Source organism: Chiloscyllium punctatum, chromosome 40, assembly GCF_047496795.1.
Source record: "Chiloscyllium punctatum isolate Juve2018m chromosome 40, sChiPun1.3, whole genome shotgun sequence".
Taxonomy (NCBI): Eukaryota; Metazoa; Chordata; class Chondrichthyes; order Orectolobiformes; family Hemiscylliidae; genus Chiloscyllium; species Chiloscyllium punctatum.
In genome coordinates, this window is record NC_092778.1 from 2,186,898 (window position 1) to 2,209,372 (window position 22,475).

General features: G+C 37.0%; 1 protein-coding gene across 7 annotated transcripts in view; it reads left to right on the plus strand.

The window, feature by feature from the left end:
- Positions 1–22,475, plus strand: part of arhgap17a (Rho GTPase activating protein 17a) — a 131,126-nt gene that overhangs the window by 86,329 nt on the left and 22,322 nt on the right. For 5 of the 7 annotated variants that reach the window (XM_072559152.1, XM_072559153.1, XM_072559149.1 and 2 more), the window contains 11 exons: positions 670–738; positions 895–976; positions 1,433–1,560; positions 2,655–2,766; positions 4,076–4,157; positions 4,299–4,379; positions 10,402–10,515; positions 13,492–13,583; positions 16,252–16,408; positions 19,734–19,751; positions 20,301–20,522. In XM_072559152.1, coding sequence (XP_072415253.1) covers positions 670–738; positions 895–976; positions 1,433–1,560; positions 2,655–2,766; positions 4,076–4,157; positions 4,299–4,379; positions 10,402–10,515; positions 13,492–13,583; positions 16,252–16,408; positions 19,734–19,751; positions 20,301–20,522 — 1,157 coding nt within the window. The remainder of the gene's footprint in view (positions 1–669; positions 739–894; positions 977–1,432; positions 1,561–2,654; positions 2,767–4,075; positions 4,158–4,298; positions 4,380–10,401; positions 10,516–13,491; positions 13,584–16,251; positions 16,409–19,733; positions 19,752–20,300; positions 20,523–22,475) is intronic. The other 2 variants (XM_072559151.1, XM_072559155.1) reach the window with 2 other exon arrangements.

Genomic DNA, 22,475 nt, shown 5'->3' on the forward strand with positions numbered 1-22,475 from the left:
AATTAATCTCTGCTTCCCAACTCCTGGGTGGTTTTGGATCCAATTAGCCACATTGCCTTCAATCCTACGCACTCTTTCTTTCTTGGCCAGTCTGTCATCAGTGACCTTATCAAAAGCCTTACTAAAGTCTGTGTAGACCACGTCAAATGCATTTCTATGTTCACAACTCCTGTTATCTCCTCAAAAGATTTGTTCAAAGTTGTCATACGTAACCTTCCCTTAACAAATCCATGCTGATTATCCCTGATTAATCTTTGTCTCCCCTGATGCAGATATATTTTGTCCTTCAGAATTCTTTCTAATAACTTTCCCATCACTGAGGTTGACCATCTTGTGATTTCTTGATCTATCCCTTTTTTTAATAACGGCTGTTAACAGTCCTCTGGCACCTCAGCTTGAGTCCTGAAGATGGGTTATTGAAATTGAAACATTAAGTTTGCTTTCTCTTCACAGATGCTGCCAGACCTGACTTTCCCCCACAAATTGATTTCTTTTGTTTAGATCTTCAGCACCTGCAGTTCTTTGTTTTCTTCTTCAATAATCTTCTTACTGTTCTTTTATTAACTGTTAATTTGGTGAAGCAAATTTGTAATCTCTGTCAGTCAGTACTGTGCATTATCTCTGATGTTATGTGTTTGGGATTCTAAAATGAGGCACTTCTATTTGCAGGATCAACTTGCAGCTGATATGTACAACTTCAATTCCAAAGAAAGTGATTATGCAAAATATTTTGTAACGGTGAGTGTTTTACATTGGCACTGACTCATATGTACTTGGACCTTTCTCCTGAAGCCTTAAGCTTTTTGTTGAGATTACAAGAATTATATTTCATTGTCTTAAGGTTACTACTTATGCAAATAGAATTTTTGATGACAATTTGGGTTCTGTTCTCAGTTATTAGAAGCACAAGCAGATTACCATAGAAAATCGTTAAAAGTCCTAGAGGGGGTTCTTCCTACAATCCAAAACCAGCAAGGTACAGTATTAGCAGCATTTAGTTTCATTATGCCTATATGACATCAATCATTTTACTTTCTTCCCTCTCTTCTGCAACCTTTTACTCTGAAACTTTCTTTTTTCAATTTTTCAACTTAGTATTGAGCCAGTATTTGTTTTTTCTGATCAATACACCATCATCATTATTTTCTCTTTCATTGTCAATTAATGACAACATTAAAAGGTGTTGATAAATTCTTGCTTATCCATGGAGAATAATGGAACTTTCCATAAGTGGTTTCTGTAACGTGTTGGGTTATTCAAGTTATTTGCATTCTTAATAAATAATGTTTTATAATACATTGTCGAGAGGCCATATTAAATTGAAACTTAAATCATTCAGTTGACAGTTATTGCAACAAAAGCTTTATTGTGGAGCTGTCAGTCTTATTTTGTTAATTGGTGAATTTATTTCTTTCCCATTGATCTTTCTTAGATACATGGACAGAGAAACCTGCATTTGGAACCGCATTAGATGAACATCTCAAGCGTAGTGGTCGTGAGATAGCACTTCCTATCGAGGCATGTGTAATGATGCTGTTGGAAACAGGGATGAAAGAGGAGGTGAGGTCTTTGATTAAAACATTCATTTACATGCATAACTAATCAATACTCATTTCCATTTTAAGCAAAGTGTCAGTTCTGTCACCTCACCTCTTTTTTTTTAAATTAATCATGGCTGATCCACTACATTTTCCTGGCTATGAAAGAAACAAGAAACTGCCAGAGATACGTTAGCAACTTCCCTCTATATGCTTGATTTTTTTTCTAGTCCTAGTTAAGGTTTACCCTGGGACCTGTTCAAGGAGCTGATTAAATTTACAATGCAGACTTTTACACTGAATGTTGAATAAAATGTGAAGGTAGAGGTAACAGTTTCAATAATCTCATGCTATCGACCAGCTGATTTTTTTTTTAATCGAGTGTTTGTTGTTCATTCAGCTCTGGATGCTGGATGTACACTCCAACTGCTGCTGTTTGAATGCAAATCTATGCATAAAATATAATGTATATTAAAGTTCTGGGATATAGCTTGGAATGTAAATGATTAGGGTACTTGGATACAACATTTTGGGGGTTCAGATCTCTGGGGGTTTGGATGGTCTTAGTCAAGATATCTTATTGTAACACTGCATCCAGCCTCAGTATCCCAACGATGACAGACATATAGGATCCACATATAGGAGAAAAAACATCAGATTTGACTATGACGCCTTATGGTTTTGTACTTTAGGAGTGGAGTATTATCCTCATGTGAAAAGTAATCACTTGTGAACACCAGGGTCTGAAGTAATTTTAATTTACAAATATTTTCAGTGTCCTGCCCCTTAGTAAATGCCAATAGAAAGTAATGAATGATAGCCATGCTCTGTTCCTCCAAGCGTATTTCACTATCTTTGTCACTAATACAACCTACCATTCCTCATGCTGCTACTAATTATTCATATGCTGGAAGAAGTCTTACAGCCTCCTTATTTTCTTCTTCTCTCCCGGTTGGTCTTATTTTCTTTTTCACTTTCTCTTAACTTATTGCATCTGGCCTGTTTTGACTTATAAAATTCACCTGATGTGCATTATACGCATTCCTTCTTTTAAACTACTTCATATTTTCTCTCTCCTTTATCATGTGTAATGGTTGTGTTCCTGTTGTAATACAGGGGCTGTTCCGAATTGCTGCAGGAGCTTCTAAATTGAAAAAGCTAAAAGCTGCATTGGACTGCTCTGCCTCACAGCTGGACGAATTCTATTCTGATCAACATGCTGTTGCAGGTAATGTTTTTGGATGAAAGCCAAGGCATTTTGGATTTCAATCAGGTTGTTTATAATTTTACCAGAATTTAAACACTTTTAAAAATGTGTTTGTGGATTGGGTATCACTGGCAAGGCCCCCACTTAAAAGCCTTTGAGAATGTGATGGTGAATTGTTAACTGAAACCACTGGAGTACTTGTGGCATGCGTTCTCAATGTAATTCCTTAAGGCATTTCAGGGTTTTGACCCGGGGCATCTTTGAGCAGCAATGTGTTTTCAAGTCGGGATAGTGTGTCATTTGGAAGCATATTCCAAGGCACGTGATAGTTCTACATGGTAAAGGTCATTGGTTTGGAAGTGATGTTGAAAGCAATCTTCGTGAGTTATTGCATTACATTTTGTAGATGGTGCACATCTACCGTTGCTGTACCATTTATGGAGGGAATGAATCTTAAATACTATGGATATTGTTCCAGTCAATATAATGTTCTTCCCATGGATGGTATTGAGCTTCTTAAACGTTGTTGGACCTGCACCCACTCAGGCAAATGAGGAAGAAACTCTGTCACTACTATTTCTGGCCTGTGCCTTGTAGGTAATGTAATGGTTTTTGAGGAAACAAGAAGTCAATTACTTGTCAGAGAATATCCTGCTTATGACTAATTTTTATTGCCACAGTTTTTATGTGGCTGATCCAGTCAAGTGTCTGATTTTAGTGGCATCCTGTGATGTTAATGGTGGTCACATTTGAAATTTGCTGCAATGGACTCTAGTATTTTTTGAATGGAATGAAGTGCTTAACCTCAGTGTTTAAATAAGTGGGTTTTAATTTTCTACAGAATTAGTCTTTTGGAGTTAGAGCAGAAATGAGATGGTGGAGAGAAATAATTTGTGGAAGAGCAAACAAATTAGAGTAACTGTTTTCGAGGCGATGACCACAGCCGTCGATTGGGAAGGCAACTATACCTTGGGATTGCAACATTGAAATGCGTTTCAGAAAGAAATTCTCTCATGGATGGGGCTGGCTGAACAGTGTACTGTCAGTTTTCACTAGATTACCACCATGAAGAAAGAAATACTGAAAGGCAACTGGTGCCAGTCGAATCATATTCTTGGATAAGTTAACAAGCTTTGATAAAAGACCAGCATTGAAGTAACAGTGATTAATGACCCTACTCGTGTCCTGAACCACATTTTATTATTCTATACTTGTTATGGTATGCTTGTGTGTATTGAAAAGATTCTAGCTCACATAATAAATCATTGCCAAATTCTGATGAGCCTGGAGAGTACCTCCTTATGTCAACTTATTGTTTCTTTGCCTTTAGGTGCCTTGAAATCATATCTGAGAGAGCTACCAGAACCTTTAATGACATACCAGCTTTATGATGAATGGGTCCAGGCTGCAAGGTCGGGATTAAGTGCATTACATTACACCATATTATACTTGTGTTTCATACAATGTTATGTTTAAGTAAATCAAATATGCATAAGTTGAACTGGCAATTTCCCAATGCCTACTAATTAACTTTTAGTTCAATTCTATCGCAGCGTACCAGACATGGACAAGAAGTTACAAGCCCTCTGGCTAACTTGTAGCAAAATGCCAAAGTCAAACAACTCCAACTTCAGGTGCGTGTCCTCAATCTTCACATATATCCTATTGAAGTGATGTGGCACAAATGAGACTTGAACACTGGTATTAATCAAGAATGAAAGAAAACATTCTTCTAATGTTTTTTTAAGTTCTGTTTTCCACAGCCAGACAGTTTCCATTGTTTTGTTTTAATTCTGACATCAGATTTTTTCATACAATGCAGTTACAAAAGTATGGTAATGGACTAGCAAACTAGAAGTTGTAAGTTTGTTAAATTATAATAGTAACTATGCTTCATTAGCTGTAACTAGCTTTGGGATATTCTTGAGGTCACGAAGCATTCCAGAAATTCATGTTTTCTTTAAAATTCTTCCATAGAAAATTGTGGAATTTAGCTCTAAAAATGTACTGGTCGATAGACATGGAAACTGTCATTGTGCAAAATCCCAATTTATAGATGAATATCTTGCAGCGAAGAGAACCTGCTACCCAATCTGCTCTGGCCTTCAAGTGGCTTCAGCCACACACTGCGTAGTCAGTATTCAACTTAATTTCAACTAAACATTGTTAGAATCAAATCTAATGAGGGACATAGGTAAAGTTAATAATAATTGTCTTTTCCCTAGGATGGGGGATTTCAAGACTAGGGGGCATATTTTGAAGGTGATGGGAGAGAATGTTTTTTTAAATGGGCACATTTTTTACACAGCAGGTACTTTGTGTGGAATGGACTTCCTGAGGAAGTGGTGGATGTGGGTATACTTCCAACATTTAAAAGACATTTGAATAAGTACATGAATAGGAAAGGTTTTAAGGGGTAAGGGCCAGGCACAAGCTAGTGGGACTAGTTTAGTTTGGGATTACGTTCGGCATGGACTGGTTGGACTGAAGGGTCCATTCTATGCTATAGGAGTCTGTGACAGAATGATGAAGGATTTATCCTCATAATTATTTTCATAGAAATTAATTGGGGAAGAGCATTGCTCCCCCACAATGCCACTCCCATCAAATGAAAAAAGAAATTGTAAGTAGTTCCATGGAAAAGGCTAAGTTGACGCCCAGCTAATATTGTTCATTAAAATAAATGACAGAGAGAAGTATGGTAACATTAGCCAGTCAATCCTCCACATTGGAAAAGAATGAATTTGCAGCAGTTTTGATTTGGAGGTTTGTTGAAGGTTCTTAATGTATTATTCTTGGGTTCTAAAATAGAGGAATGATATATCCTAAAATTTTTATTTCTATATAGTGTGTATGAAGAAAAAGGAGAATATGGATTTTAGTTCATTTTAAATATGTTCTGACAGTGGTACTAGGATGTCTAGGTACATGATTTGTTTGTCTCTGTTAATTAAGTCTTTAAAACTTTTGGGGTAAATAGTTGTGTGTTAGGAAAGAGGATGGAAGAGAGGGGATTTAAAAAACTGCTGTTGAAGTCCAGTAACACACACAGTCGGAAACATCCAGAAGGAGCCTGACAATTCTGCAGATTTCATTGAGAGCAAAAGTCTCTAACAGCAGATGTGCTGTTAGTTTAGCAGTTTCCAAAATAACTAGGTCTAAAAAAAATTCTGAATGGCTTAGAGAAAAGGTCCAGAGACAAAAGGCTATTGATGTCTTGACAGAGGAAGATACCTAACAAGGTTTTCAAAATCTGACTTTAAGGATCACATGTTAAGGGATAAGTAAGTTACATTTGTGATTTGTTCAAGGGTATGGAGAAGAGACATGAATGAAAGAAAATAAATTGAGTGAAATTTGCCAAAAAGAAACTGATTACAGTTGTGCCAGCTGAACAATGTGTTTTAAAGTTGTAATGGGTTACCTGTCACTGAGGTTTGGATATCTGTAATATCATTGTTGATAAAATTTGTGCATAAAACTAGTCGGAACAGTCATAAACTGTCCATAAAGCTTGTACATAAAACTAGTCAACAAATGATATAAGAAAATAATAGAATTACGTAATGAATTAAAACCCATTAAGACTGGCATCTGTCATGGATGTAGCATGTGAACACTATCGGATGCCAGTGTGATCTGGGAAACATCTGCAATAAGCATTTGCAGCTCATGCAGCTTTGACTCAGAAATCTGGAGACCAAGCTGCCCATTCTGTTGAATCTTTCTTTCTGGTGTTTATATTAAGATCAGTGACTGACCACCATGGTACATGAACAGAATCAATAAAGCTTATTGTTTGATAAGCCAGAGATTACTCTCCAGGATCTGACTTATCCATAACTACAATATCTAGGCTTATAACAGAAGCATGTTTTCTTTTCGGCTGCTTTAGTATCCATGCATTTCGTATTGCATCCTGATTGATTAAAGATCCCTTGCGGTCTGTTCTGTGTCATCTTTGTGCCTGTTTAGCAAGTATTGCTGGTTGGGCACAGTGTCCTGTTTTAGGGTTGTGACTTCTTCCCTGTTTATGGCAGCCTCATTTTAGGCATTTTTCAGTCTTGAGACTGTTCATTCCTGTCTCATGTCTCTCAAGTCTATTTCCCTGGAATAGTGTGGATGGTTGACGTAGCAGTATTACTAAAGTTCTTAGAGGCATTAATTCTGATGGCAGTATATGATTTGGAGCTCACCCTTGCCATGATGACTACTTGCCCTTTTGTTTGTTTGTTTCTATGTGAATAACATTGTGTGCCTGACCTGCTTCTCCCCAGTTAATTTCAATGGAAATAATTATGAGCACAACCCCTCTGTCAATCCATGAGGCATTTTTTTGACAGCACTTAATTTAACTTAAGTTGACTTCCTTGTTCTACTTTGGTTGATGCTTTGCTTGAGAATGGTCACTGTTTGTATTTTTTTAAATACAGTTGTCATTGCACAACTCTTTTTTTTTTAGGTGAATAAACTTTTACAAGGCAGTAAGAAGAACATGAAGAGTTATGAAGTTAAGACTATCTTTATAGCTATCCTTATCACACCTATCATAAGGAAATGTAGGAACTTGGGAAAAGATGGTGGGATAGCTTTGTTGCTAAAGGGTGTAATTAGTACAGTGGTGACAAATGGCTTTGCCTCAAAAGGGAAAAATAGTGAACCAGTTTGAGCAGCGATAAGAAATTGGAAAGGAAGAAGTTTACTTGTGGAAGTAATTTTGTTTTTATATAGTTACATTGTAGGACAAGGGCATCTAAGAAAGGTACCTCAAAATCATAGGTGAGTTTATATGTTGATCGATTGAATCCAATAATCAAAGGTAGCCTGGGAAATGGGTTCATTGAATATAGTTAGGGCACTTCCCCAGGCCCCTATATCAGTAGTTCTATATTGCAATGGTTGCAATCTTGTGCAGCCCTGCGTTATGAAAGAAATTGTGCTTTAGAAACAGTGCTTAGTGTTGGTGATGTAATCATGTTATAGCGAATTTGCGCTAACATTATAGCAGAAAGACCTGTATTGTAGAGACATCGAGAGCAAACTATTCTAGACTTATTAGTGAGCAATGAAACAAAAGTTAATCGCTAACCTTATATAAAAGAAGCTATAGGTGACAGCGATCATAAAGCATGATAGAATTTTTCATTCACTTTAAGGCAAAGGGTTGTGGGTCTAAGAGAATGATTTTAAACCTCAATTCAGATTGTTAGGAGTCTATAAATACAGTTGAATTGGAAAGCTAGTTACAAGGAAGCAAAGCAGAAATGTGATGGCAGAGTCAGGAAAGATTCTTTGAAAAGGATCCATCATTGGAAGTTAAGAAGTGAGGAAGTTAAAGAGAGTATGAAATGGAGCAACACTACAAATACGCAGAATGTAGTCAGGTCAAAAGATTGGTCAGATTTTTTAAGAACAAGTAGAAAAAATTTAAAACAAACACAATAGAATATAACAGCAAACTAGCTTGTACATAAAACTAGTCAACATATGATAAATGAAAATAATAATATAATTAAGTAATTAATTAAAACCCATTAAAACTGGCATCTGTCATGGATGTAGCATGTGAACACCATTGGATGCTGGTGTGATCTGGGAAACATCTGCAATAAGCATTTGCAGCTCGAGCAACTTTGACTCAGAAATCTGGAGACCAAGCTGCCCATTCTGCAACATGTAAGGGATGGGGCAATGTTAACTCGATATTTTGTTGTCAGGAGACAGTCACATCTCTTGCAATATGGTGTATTGATTTGATCAGTAATATAAAAGTGTGGTTACTGTTGAGACAGATGTGGGTACCCAGAGGATGTGAATGCTGAGCCTCTGCTGTTATCCAACTGATTTGACATGCTTAGATGAGAATGGGGTTGGTCTTCCTCTTTTATTAGTATTTATGGGAATTATCCAAATATGTGTAAGATGAAAAGCTTTGAAAAACGTCACCTTTTTTTCTCAGCAGTACTCCAGTCTTGTACTATTAATTTCTCTCCATTACAGAGAATGTTGAGACACTTGGACCTTACTTATTTCATGGCAACTTCTTGTGTCTTCATTTGTGTAGATAAGACACAAGTGCTTGTTTAGTTCACTACCATATCTCATTCCCATTATAAATCCTCTTGTCTTTGCCTATATTAGACCCACATTTATCATTTGTTTAACTCTTCCTTTATACGTAGCAATAGAAGCTCTTACAATCTGCTTTTGTTATTACACTTGGACAGCCATATTCTATTCTCCTATCAATCTCTTAGTCCTTTCCTGCTGACCTCTTAAAATATTTCCCCAATCAGGCATTACAAATTTTTTTTTGTCAGTTCTGTCAGCTGCCTCCTTTGATCCGCTGCTATCTTTAGCTTCCCTGTTAACAATGGAATACTCCCTTTTCCTGTTGGATATTTTTGCCATGAAAGGAATGTACGTTGCTTTTGAAAACTAAGTATAAATTCTTTAAGTACTCATTGTTACTTATTCACTTTCGAACTTACTGATGTATTTTTTCCAATCTGCCACCATGACTTTTTAATTGATCTTGTTTACGTGTGAGACCCTGCTTTGAGATTGAACTATATCTTTTTCAAACTTAATGGAAAATTCTATCGTATTGTAGTCAGTGTTCTCAAGGTCTAATGACAAGATTATTAATTAGCCCTTTCTCATTGCATAAAATTAAACCTCAAATAGCCTGTGCACTAGTTGGTTCCTCATGTTGCTCTGCAAGAGTGTCTCAAACTGATCTTGCAAATGCTGAATACATTTAGATACAGTGCTTTTGATTCTAACTTTTTAATACTGTTCTGTGATTCCTGATTTGTTCTGGGGTTTAGTTGTGCTGTTTTAAATTTTCACTTAACAACAGCTTTTCGGCTTCCTCCAGCCAGCTGTATTTTAATTCTATCAGAATTCTCTCTTAGCTTCACACTATCCCCAACAGAAGTAGCAAATCACCCTATGAGAATATCATTCCCATCCTGCTCAACTGTAATGTTTTTTCCTTCTACATGCCCATGAATCCATCTCAATGTCCCAGAAATCTGAAGTCTTCCCATGCACCATTGTCTCAGCCATGTGTTCATTTACCCATTCTCCTTATTGCCATTCTCACCAATACACTGTAATCTTGATTAATCCTGAAATTACAGCCATGGAGGTACTGTTTTTCAGTCTCTTGCCTAGTGTCATAAGGACTCTTTCCATGATCTCATCCATCTCCTACTTACACTGCCGGTGCCAGTGTTGGTAATGACCTCTGGCTCTTTACCCTTCCCCCAAAAAGAACATCCTGCAGACACTTTGAAACATCCATGGCCTTTACTTGAGAGGTAATATACTAGCCTAGAATCATGTCTATCGCCACAGAAACAGCTGTCTGTTATGTTAGCTACCAAATTGCCTACCACTATTTACCTTCCATTCATCTTCACATACATGTGTCTTTTTCGGTCTGGTGAACAGGAAAGTGGAGTTGGGACTTCAACGAAATCAGCCATGATCATAATGAATGATGGAGTAGATATGAAGGATGTAATGGCCTACTTATGCTCCAGATCCTGTGTTCTTTTATGTGACAAATCAGTGTTTATCGAGTTGAGGATTCATATTAAATGGAGATGTTTTCAGAGGTGAAGCTAAATTGTTGTCTTCTCTTAACAGGTATCTTATAAAATTTCTCTCAAAGCTTGCGCAACACAGTGATGTCAACAAAATGACTCCTAGCAACATTGCAATTGTGTTGGGGCCCAATCTACTGTGGGCTAAGAATGAAGGGTAAGAGCTTGCTGTTTTTATTATGGTCAGGCAGTAGCCACCTATACTTTTTGTAATAATGTTTTTATGCGGGTTAATGAAAAAATACAGTCTGTTAAGTATAGGGGACAACAGGAATCCAGCTGTAGCAAAATTGAGTTGGTATATTGATGGAACCAAGCTTAACATATATAATAATTGACCTCACTATGTTACTAGATTATTTAGTGTTATCCTGGATTGTATATAGTTTTTATTTTAAAATTTGATTTCAATACATACCCTTTCTTCCTATCTATACTTAAACTATATGTTCTTTAACTATATTGTCTCTCCACACCATGAATGTATGATCAATTTTTACAATTTTAAAGTACAGCATACAGTGAATGAATACTATGCAGTAAATAATCATATTGAAGGGATTACGTGTTTAAATTTATTTTTGCTGCAGTTACTTTATGCTTTCCAATGAAATGCGATTTTGCTTTTCATTCTGTCATATACCAAAATTCTCTCCTCAACACACTGTCTTCTTGCTGGCATACTGTTTCCCCGACACTGATTGCTTTCTGATGCCTTACCCAAGTAGCTAATCTTCTGTGAGAGCTTAGAGGGTATTTGATTGTAGAAGTTACAAAACCTATCGATCCTATCTAGATAGTTGTGCTGATAATCAAGGTCACTGAAAATTAATTGGTGTTAAGGCAGGGCAAAATGATCCCACAACCGAACAGTTGGATCAAAACTCTTCAGTTGAGCCATATCTGGTTTTGGAGAGTGGTAGACAATTAAATACCATTGGGAGGAGGTGGTTATATGAGTATCCATAACCTCCGTGATGGCTGAGTCCAACTTATCAGTGCAGAAGACACAGAGTTGAAACATTTCAAACTATCTTCAGCCAACAGTGCTGATTTTATGCTCTTGACTTGCTATGACTCAGCTTTTTCCTGAGGCCTGCATTTTTTTCACTGAATGAGAAATCAAGAGATGGCTGAGGGTACTGATTGTAGCAAAGACTCCGGACTCTGACAGCATCCCAGTTATAGTCTGAAAGATTTACCTTCCAGAATTAATCATGGCAGACAAACTGTTCTGGAATAGCTACAATACTTGGCATTTACACAATGATGTGGAACATTGCCAAGGGTAATATGTTTTCAGAAAGCAGGACTAATACCATCTAGCAAATACTGCTCCTTCAGTGCACTCTGAATTATCAGGCAAGCGGTAAGGGTGTCATCAACATCAAATGGAACATACTCATTGGTGATCATTGAAACTCAATTGGGCTATGCCAGGATAAGGTCAGCCCTAGATCCTCTTGCAACCTGGAAAAATGAACTGAATTCCAGCGTTGAGAAGAGGATGGTTCCAAGACAGCACTATTTAGAATGTAGCAGCAAGGTGTCTCAGCAAAGTTAAAATTGGTGGAAATCAGGCAATCTCCGCTAGCTGGATTAGTCAATCCTATCCCAACATAATTGTTCGCGGTCAATCATCTTAGCCTAGGAAATGGTTGCAGGGCAACCAAGGCAAGGCAATATCTGAGGCCCATTCACCTTAACAGCTCCTACCCTCAAAGCTACAAGTCTAAATGCACTTTGATGTTTGTACAGTGTTCAATTCCATTCATAAGTGCTCAGCTTCTGAAGCAGACTGCATCAGCCTGCAGCAAGACTTGTACAACATTCAGATTTAGGTTCATAAGTAGTAAGAAACATTTGTACCATGCATTTGCCAAGCAATGACCAATCCTATCAGGAAAAAGTCTAACCATCTCTTCCTTGACATTTAATTGAATTGCTTTCATTGAATCACACCAGCAACGTTCCTGAGGTTACTATTGACCAGAAGCCAAATGCATGATTGCACAAGCTGGGAATTTTGCAACAAGTAACTCATCCTAAATCCCATAAAATGTCTATAAGGTGCAGTTCAAGAGTATGATGAAATCATCTCTTTTCGGGATTAATGCAGTTCCAATGGTACTTGAAGCGCTAAACCATCCAGAGCAAATTAACCCCCATCTGCCATCTTAAACCTTATTTCCTCCACCCCGATACACACTACTGTCACAGTGCATCATTTGCAAGATGCTCTGCTGCAACCCACCACATCTCCTTCAAGTGTATTTGCTAAAGCAGCAACCATACCTCTGAGAAGAACAAGTCAGATATGACATGTTAGCGATCAATCATCTTAGCCCTAGGAAATGATCATTGAAAGTTCTATCCAACTCGCATCATTCTGACTTGAAATTATTTCATTGTTTCAGTATTCCTTCTCGGTCACTTGGTCAAAATTCTGTACTACATGAAGCAGTTCACAAAGACTGTCAGAACAAGCTTCTCAAGGGCAAATAGGGATTTAATTCCATTTTTTTCACACTTACATATTGGCAGTCTTCCCCAGCCCCTTTTACCTGTACTAACGTATTCTACACAGGTTTTATATCAATGGAGTATTTTCACACGCTTCCATAGTTTTCCAAATTTAAGTGTTTGGGAGAATGAGCGCAGTGGCAAGTCTAGCTTGTGTAATCGGTGGGATGTGAAAACCCATGTATGCCGATATACACGTGACTGCAAATCAGACACGTGATCACAGCCCTCGTTCCTCATGTAGGAGCAGCTATTTGGCTTCTGATCATTTGCTTTATTGAAGCTGTTTTAGTCATGTTGGTGCTTCTGTGTTGATAGCGTAGAGACGCTGTTCCAATTGGGCTAATAGTCCAGCTGAGCATGCTGTGTTGATATTTTAATGACTGGAGGAGCAATTCTGAATTTATTTTAAAAATAAACTGGTTGTAGTACAAATTTAGGTAAGATTACTAAATCTCACTTTATTTATTTCTGTGCCCTCTGAGGAATGATGCATGTCTTAAAAGCTGCAGTTCACTTTTCATGTAATTGACAATTTTGCAATGTCCACCATGAACAAATTGTACAAATTTGAACATTTATAAATTGCATCTGTTTTTGTCCTTCCAAGAGCACTTGCAGACATGGCAGCAGCTACCTCAGTTCATGTCGTTACAATCATTGAGCCGATAATCCAACATGCGGACTGGTTCTTCCCAGAAGGTAGGTACTTAATGTTGTGTTTTCGTACTAATTTGTTTGCCAATATAGTTATCAGCAAAGGTAATTCTACCATTTCTTCACACTGATTCATTAGTTTATAGAAATATAGGATTTGGAAGCAGAAGGAGGCCATTAGGCCCTTCAAACTGGTTCCATCATGCATTACGATCATGGCTTATCCGACTGAAGTCCCAGCTCCACTTTTATGTTTGCCCCTTATTATCGTCTACTTGTTTGTCTATCAAAAATCTGTTGGACTTTGGCTTGAATCAGTATAATGCCACAGCCTCCACGTCCTTGTAGGAAGAGAATCCCATGTACAAATGAACAAAAATTTCTCATCTCCATCCTAAAAGGGAGATATCTTCTTGAAAAGTGGCCTCTAGTTCTAGTTTTCTCCTGAAGAAACATTTTTCCAGTCACCATCCTGTCAAGTACACCCAGGATATTGTATGTTTCAATAAGATCACATCGTATTCTTCTAAATTTCAATGAGTGTAGATCCGATCTGCTCAACCTTTCTGTGTATCTTAGGCCCTCTATCCCAAGAATGAGTCTATTGAACCTTCTCTGAACTACTTCAAATACAATTATATCTGGTTCAAATAAGGACATCAAACTGTGCACAGTAATCTAAGGATGTCAGGTATCTGATTGATATATATTTCAACATCATTTACCTTAGGGTTTGGATTGTGAAACAGTGGCATTGTGTTTGGTCTGTGTATCTGATGGCATTTAATGACTAACTTCTAGGTACATCTGTTGTCAGGTGATTTCTTATGAAATACTGATTTAAGGATTGGGTTTCTTGGAGAATATTGGGTTTTTGTTTCATTTGATGAGGGTTATGACTGAACAAAGTAAACAGTTGTGCAGTAGACTTCAAACATAATATTCTGGAATTAAGTTTTTCTTTTGGCTCGGGGGAGGTACCTATACCTTGAAGAAAGCCCTAGAGTTTCAGTTTGGAAGTTTTGCGGAGGTAGAACAGTTGCTCTATTCAAAGAAACATTGTTTAGAACAATGAAGAAATAAGTTAAAACCCATAAAGGGTTATTTGAAGCTGAGAAAGAAGAGGTTATTAGATTCTCTAGATGGGAAAAATTGAAGCCACAGTTAAATTAAACCCTACAGATATGACAGGAGAGAATTCTTTCTGGTACGAGTACTGTTGGGATCAATGGGAATGTGTTTTGACATGTGGTTCAACATTTGAAATTTGTTATATGGAAATAGTTTGCTTTATTTTAGTTTTTCTTCACTTCTTTTGCTTAATAAGCTTCTGTTTATTATGTTTAGGTGAGCAACCCCCTTGCTAAACCAAAGAAAGCAATAACATAATCTATCAATCCAGATTTCGGATTAGGATCTGACTTGTCCAATAGAAACGTGAGCTGGAATCATAACACTTCTGATGTGGTTTCATTATAGAGGTCCCAGATAAATGCAGAAACCTCTTCACTTTTAATAGTATATTTCCTTTGTAGTAAATGCCAACATTATATTTGCCTCACTAAACACTGCATTAAAATAATTGTGGTTAAAGTATGAGAACATCCACTTGCGTCTATCACTCAGTTCTGCAATCTCCATTTAACTAGTATTCTGCTTTCCTATTCCTTCTAAAGTGGTCAAAATCATATTTTTCAATGTTATGCTCCAACTGCCAAATATTTACCCACTTCCTTAACCTGCCTTACCTCTTTGCAAACGTCTACCTTTTTTGATAACTTACTTTCCCACCTATCTTGCTGTCATTGGCAAATTCAGCTACCATACATTCAGTCTCTTCATTCAAGTCATTGATTAAAATTGGAAATAGTTGAGGCCATAACACTGATCCCTTTGACTTTCCATGACTTGCAGCTTGTCAGAGTGAAAAGGATCCAACTATCCCTACTTCCTGTGTGCTAACCAATCTTTTATCCTTATTAATACGTTGCCCCCCCCCCCCCCCCCCCAAACAATATGTTCTTACTTTTGTTTAAAGAAACTTAAAATTTAATATTGCTTGGTGATTTATTTATTGAAGGATTATGGAATATGTTTATTTTATGTTCTTTGGAAACAGTTGGAGTGGTTTATTTAATAAGAAATTAGATCATTGAAAGTTCACTGTGGACTTAGGAGGTTTGTTCTTAAGCATGGCTTCCTGTAAATCAAATGATGAATGATAATTGCTTGCTTTGCTACAGAACCCTGCTGGGTGACTGGCTTGAAGAAGGTTCTTGATTTCAGCTGGTTGAGTTGGAGGAATGCCTGCTAAGAACCATTGGCCTAGCTGATTTCTTTCATTTCTGAAAAGAAAGCCCTTTTGTTTCAGTTCACATTGAAACCTATTTATTCGTTTGAAAGCGTGAGTGAATAAAGTCTTGAGGCAGTATTTCCAGAATTGGAACATAATATTTTTGAACTGATTGAGACTGTTCTGCTGTGTTTCAAATCCTTTTGCAGGAGAGTTCTACTGAAATAAAAACATCCATGTAAACTCATTTTAATAGTTTTCATACTTGGGGTGTTGACTCTGCTTCTCTATATGTATGGTTTCTGCCTGGTCAGCTGAGAATTTTCCAGCATTTTCTGTTTTTATTTCAGATTTTCAGCATTTGCAGTATTCTGATTTTTGATAAGAATCATATTGATCTTTTATTGTTGTTTTTAACAGACTTGGATTTCAATGTGTCAGGCATGTTTGCGCCAATGACCCCTGCCAATCACCTTAATAATCTGCCCTTGTTTGGAAATGACTATGATAGTAGCACATTGGAGAGGAAGAGGCCTGTAAGTGTGGCCGCAGTTGAAGATATGGTTAAAAAAGACAGGTATGTTCACATATATGAAGGCTTCAGCCTCATGATGGAGTAGTTTATGGGTGTTTTAACAATAGCAAAACTTACAGGGTCTTAATCAAGAAATATGTGAAGGCTGAAGTGAAAGCAATGTACTAATCATGGGGTTGGGATGAGAGGGGTATATTTATTTATCGCATAGTGTTGCCAAATCAAATTGAGTGGAGTATACTGTAGGATGAGTTCATGGGATGCATTCAGGAATTTCCTAGAAAATGTACCAGATCTTGTCTTGTATAATGAGGCAGGATTAATAGCAATCACATTGTGGAAGATTATCTGGGGAAGAGTACAAATATTATGATAGAATTTCACATTGAGTTTGAGTGAAGTCTGAAAACAGAATGTTGAACTTAAAAAAATCCAGTTATAGGTTAGAAGGGTCAAACGGCCTAATGTATTTTAAATTGTAAATTGTAGATAGACATTGATGATCATTTAAAGATGTGTTTCATGATTTTCAGTATACTTTGCATTGTGAAATAACAAACTATGAAAAACATGATTCACCCCTGGCTAATTAAAGAGGTTATGGATTGTACTTGGTTAAAAGAAGAGGCTTATAATATATTGCCAAGAATCGCAATAAGACAGATTTGGGTGAGTTTTGGAACACTTGAAAGGCTGGTGAAAAATTAATATAGAAAGTAAATGGAATGAGTGTAAACTAGTGAGAAATTCTAAAACAAATTGTAAAAACTTTTCTTAATATGTAAAAAAGAATGTGATGGTACTAAACATTGGTACTTTACAGACAAACGGGAGAGATTATCATGTGATGAGGAAATGGCAGAGATGTTGAACAATATCTTCTATCTGCCTTTTCTAAAGGGGAAACAAGGGCCTATTGAAAGTGGGGAACTTCTTTATTAATAAAGAAAAACACTATAGAAATTAATGGGACTGAAAGCTAACAAATCTCCTGATGGCTTACATCCTGGAATTCTACTCAAGGCAGTTATAATTTTCTATCATTCCTTTTTCTGGAACAGTTCCAATGGATTGGAAGGTAACAAATATAACCCCTCTACTCAAGAAAGGTTAGAGAGAGCAAACGGTGAATTACAGGTCAGTCAGCTTGTCAGGAAAATGCTGGGATCCGTTAAGGAAGTGGTAGCAGGGCATTTAGAAATTCATAATGTGATTCAGCCTAGTCACCAGAGCTTTCTGAAAGGATAATAATGTTTTCACAAATTATTAACTACTAGGGTGGATAAAAGCAAAGCAGTAGTTTTGGTATATTTAGTTTTCAAAAGGCTTTCATGAAAGAACTACGTAGATTTTATTTTGCAGTAATTAAGTGTTTGTGATTCAGCTATTTACTATCCATATTAATGACCTGGGTGAAGACGTTAAGTGTAATGTTTCCAATTTTGCTAATGATATAATATTAAGTGGAAGGGATTTGAGAACACAAAATCATGAAGGGATATTGGTGGTTTAGTGAGTGAACCAGGGGTAGTGGTTGGAGTCTATAGGAAAGGTGTATCCAAGAAACCACAACACAAGAAATAGGAGCAGGAATAAAATATATGGCCCGTCATGTCTACTGTGCAATTCAGTATGATAATGGCTGATCACGAGTTTCAACTTCACCTTCTGACCCACTCCTAATATTCTTTCACACAACACAAGAAGTTAACATGCAGATATGACAAGCAGTTAGGAAAACAAATATATGTTCATCTTCATTGCAAGAGGGTTGAAGTATAAGAGTAAGGAGGTCTTCCTAAAGTTTACAGGACCTGGCGTAGTGTGTATAGTCTTGGAATGTAGTGTATAAAGGAAGAATTTTAGAAATCCTGAGAGAGAATGGAAGAATGGTTTATTAAATTCTTTTAGCAATGAGATTAGAAGGAGGAATTAGATATGATGGTGCTCTATATTGTTGGGGGATCTTACTGCTATGTGGCTTGGCAGAGGGGGTGTGAAGAGGTTATTTCCCCAGGTGGAGATCTTGGTTCCAAATGGTCACCTACTTCTCCTGAGACTCTGCTGCAAGATCTAAGATGGGAGTTTTCTTTTATTCAAAGGACTGTAAATTATCAGAATTTCAAACCTGAGTCTGTGGATACTCATTAAATATATTCAAACTCAGATCACTAGATTTTTGATATTTAAGAGAATCCAAGAATAAAAAGGCTGTGACAATTGAATGGGAAAGTGGAGTTGAAATGGAAGATTAATCATGATCTTATCAAATGGTAAAAGAGGGGTTATGTGAGCTATTATTGTTTTGTGTTTGTGTTGTCGTGATATGTCCCTATATGCTTTTCAATTATTTTCATATATTCAACTTGCTGTATTTACATAACAGAATCTATAGAGGTTGTACAGAAACAGGAAGATCTTACTCATTGTGTGCCATGATAGTTTTATCTCCTTCCTATGTTTATTTGTCATTGCTTAAACTTTAGCTGTTTCATTCAAAGTCTCTATTCACCTTGTATAAGTAAATGGCAAAATGATGTACTAGAGGAATTTTTACTTCATTCTTCTTTGAATATATTTGTCTTCCTATGATGTGTAGAAAATACATTGTTCTATTTTATAGGAAATTATCAAATGATGAAATTAAAGATTGGAAAGAAAAATGTGTATTTTTTTGTGTTGTTTACAATTTGCATGCAATAAAATAGGCATCTTTGATTCATTTAAATATTATTCCATGTGTTACAAGTATCTTGGCAACTTCAAGACATGTGGTGCTGGAAAAGCACAGCAAGTCAGGCAGCATCCAAAGAGCAGGACAGTCGACGTTTCAGCCATAAGCCCTTCATCAGGAAGCCTTTCCTGATGAAGGGTTTATACCCAAAACGTCAACTCTTCTGCTCCTCGGATGCTGCCTGACCTGCTGTGCTTTTCCAGCGCCACACTTTTTGGCTCTGATCTCCAGCATCTGCAGTCCTCAATTTTACCTTGGCAATTTCAGCTTGCCATGGTGGAACCTGTGTGCTGATTGCACAACTTTGGCGGTGTATACAACCTTTTATTAAGTTGGTTCCCATCGGTGCACTTTATTGATACTGAGTACTACTATGGACAAGGTATTCTCTTCAAGTTGCAACAGGTGTGGGAAAACCTTGAGTACAATCACTGTACTTTGTTTGTACAAGGTAGTCATGAAGGTGCTATTGAATGCACACGAATAAAACTTGAGATTTGTTTCAAAATGGTGAGCTGTGCTCGGCTCTGAATTTCATTGACAAATGATTCTTTGCAATTGTTTTGATGCCGATAGTCAGTAACTGTCCTTTTTACACCCCTTTTCCTGAAAATAAAACCTCCCCTACTGCAGCATGAGGAAGGTATCAAGGTATAATAATTTGAGCTATTCCCCACTTTGAAATGATTTGCAAAATGCCACTCCTCTACATGGTTAAGGGTAAATGCAGTGTGCTTAAGAGTATAGTGCATGCTCCACTGAAAAACAGCAAGCTTGAGCATTTGCCTTGGAAATGATGTGCAGCCAACATGCAAATGCTCCTAGAGAGACATACATATTTCATTATTTAATGAGAAATAGTTGAGTTTTTAGTTTCTCTTTTTTTGCCTTGTTGACGCCATTCTGCTGGAAAGTTCAAGTGAGCCACCTGTAAATGTTGCTTATTTAAACTTTTAACAAATCTGTCCATCTGCTTGCATCTGTGCTGTGTTTGAAGTCGTCATGCTCAAGTTAAAATATCCAGTCTGAACTGCATGAATTAACTTGAAACTTTGGATCATGACTATCTTGTATCTGTAAGTTCAAGTTTGGTTGTGGTGTGCATGCTTCCCTTGTCTGATGCTTGACTGTACCTGTCTTAGGAATACTTTGTTAGCTGTAACGTGCATGGTCTGTGTTGACTCTCTCTTTTTTCTGTAGCTTGGGTGTAAAGGTTATTGAACCTCAATTGAATCCTCGCAGAGCTGGCACTCTGATCAGGAAGCACACATGCCCAACTGTGCAGCCACCTCCCCCTCCTGTTGAGGCAGTTCATATCAATGAGCAGCAGCCATCAGGGTTGGGCCCTGAGTCTGGCCCAGCAGCTGCTGCTCTTCCTACTACTGCTAGTGTGACTGAGCCGCAAGAAACTGATGAACACAGGTAAGAAAATGCCACTCGTAGAGAGTTGTACTGGAAACGAAGCAATTAAGGGAAGTCTGGAAACTTCTGTCGATCATATAATGTGAAAATCTATCGACAGTAAAAGATCAAACGAATGTATCCTCTCCCACAGCAACAGCAAAAATATGTAAAGCTAATGCAACATACAGAAGAGGTTTGGAGTTAAATTTCCTTTTTTTTATATGCGTCATCACTTTTGGTTGTCATCTCCAGTGAGTGAAGGTGGCTTCAACTAATAGTGACAAGATACAACAAAGTAAAATCTGACACTGCTTCAAAATAGAATCATTAGAGATTAAAATGCTATTTGACCCATCAAAGTTTTATTTTCTAATACTCCAATTGCCTGGCTGAGATCTGATTGGATTGCTTTGGAATTAGATTTTGATTGTTCCAGCAGTGAGCCTCATTGTTAATTGTTAATCTCTGATGGTAGGTGAGAAAGTTATTGAAATTTCGAACTGGTTTGAATAATATAAAGAAAAAAAATTGATCCCGGAGTTGTTTATCACAAAAATAAATGGAGGGAAAGTTTAAGATATTTACTGAGATTGCCTTGTGAGAGACTGTTGGAAGCAGATGTCATGATACAATCTGGCTATGAAAATTGGGCTAGGCAATGGAATAGAATATATGGCTCTTTCTGTAAACTAATGCAGGCATGATGCAAAATTCTGTTGTTCTGAATCAAAATTTACTCTGCAATTTCTTTGGATGCTGTTCCCTAGTGCTGTGGTTCTGCCTTTCTGGATTTATTGTGTGTCGCATTTAATATTTTGTTTAACTTTGATTTATATACTTGTGCATTAATATACTTTGCTGTGATTGTAGCAACATGAAGAAAATATTTGACTAATCAAATCTGCTCTGCCATATTTATACGTCATTTGCAGCTCTAACCTTTTTCATTCTAATTCCGTGCCTTTTCTCCACATTTTTTGATACCTTTATTTGAAGATCCGTTTTAGGAAGCTATCTTCAGTTAATTTAACAACGGTTTGCCCTTTCCTACATGTTCTCTTATTCTACATAGAGGTTGTTCTGTGATTTTTCTTAAATTGGTGGTTAAATTTCAGTCTTAGACTTTTCGTCCCTTTTTCATGTAGAAATGGATTTCTCTTACTATAGCGTTAATTAAAATGACCTAAGAACCCATTGCAGTGTGATACCCTGTTAGTTTTTTTTTAGCCTCTAGCCCAAATCTGGTGCATGCAGTTGTTGGCAAACTATTCATAGACGTAACACCTCACAAGTATATGGTGCATAATAGCACTACTGATCTCTCACTTGAAACGTGAGGTTAATCCAATTATTAAATTGTTACGATTAATTTTATCATTTGAATCCAGTGCACACCTTTTAAAGGTTGATCCTACAGTGCAGTTAGATTTTCAAGTCCCATGTCCGCATGGTTTCTCTGTGACCGTGCATGTTATCTTGTCAAGACAGTTGAGTGTTGCATGTACAACATTAATGCCATATCAGTCACAATCAGTTTCTTTGTTTCCTATCGCTGTTAGTATTCACAAATTGCAATATTTAACATTTATGTAATGACTGGGTATGGATTCAAACACATGTTAAATAGCCCTATTCCTGTTCCAACCCAACAATCCAAAGAGATTAGTCCTCTATGAAACTGACAAACTTCAGTTTGTCAAAGGGCTTTGCATATATAATGAGTAGCCCAACTATTTGTAGCAAAGTAATGACCAGTTTATGGTCTGAATTATTTTGTACTAAAATAAAAACAAATCTCTGTGGATGCAGGAAATCTGAAACAAACATAAAGGTGTCTGGTGGAAAAGAATGTGAATAGGGGATGGAGATAGTGCACTGAGAGAAAGAGGAAAAAGAAAAGGCAAACAGAAATTGCTGATAAGCTGCGAGAGAAATGCTGGATAAGGTGATAATCAAATGTAAATGGTTGAA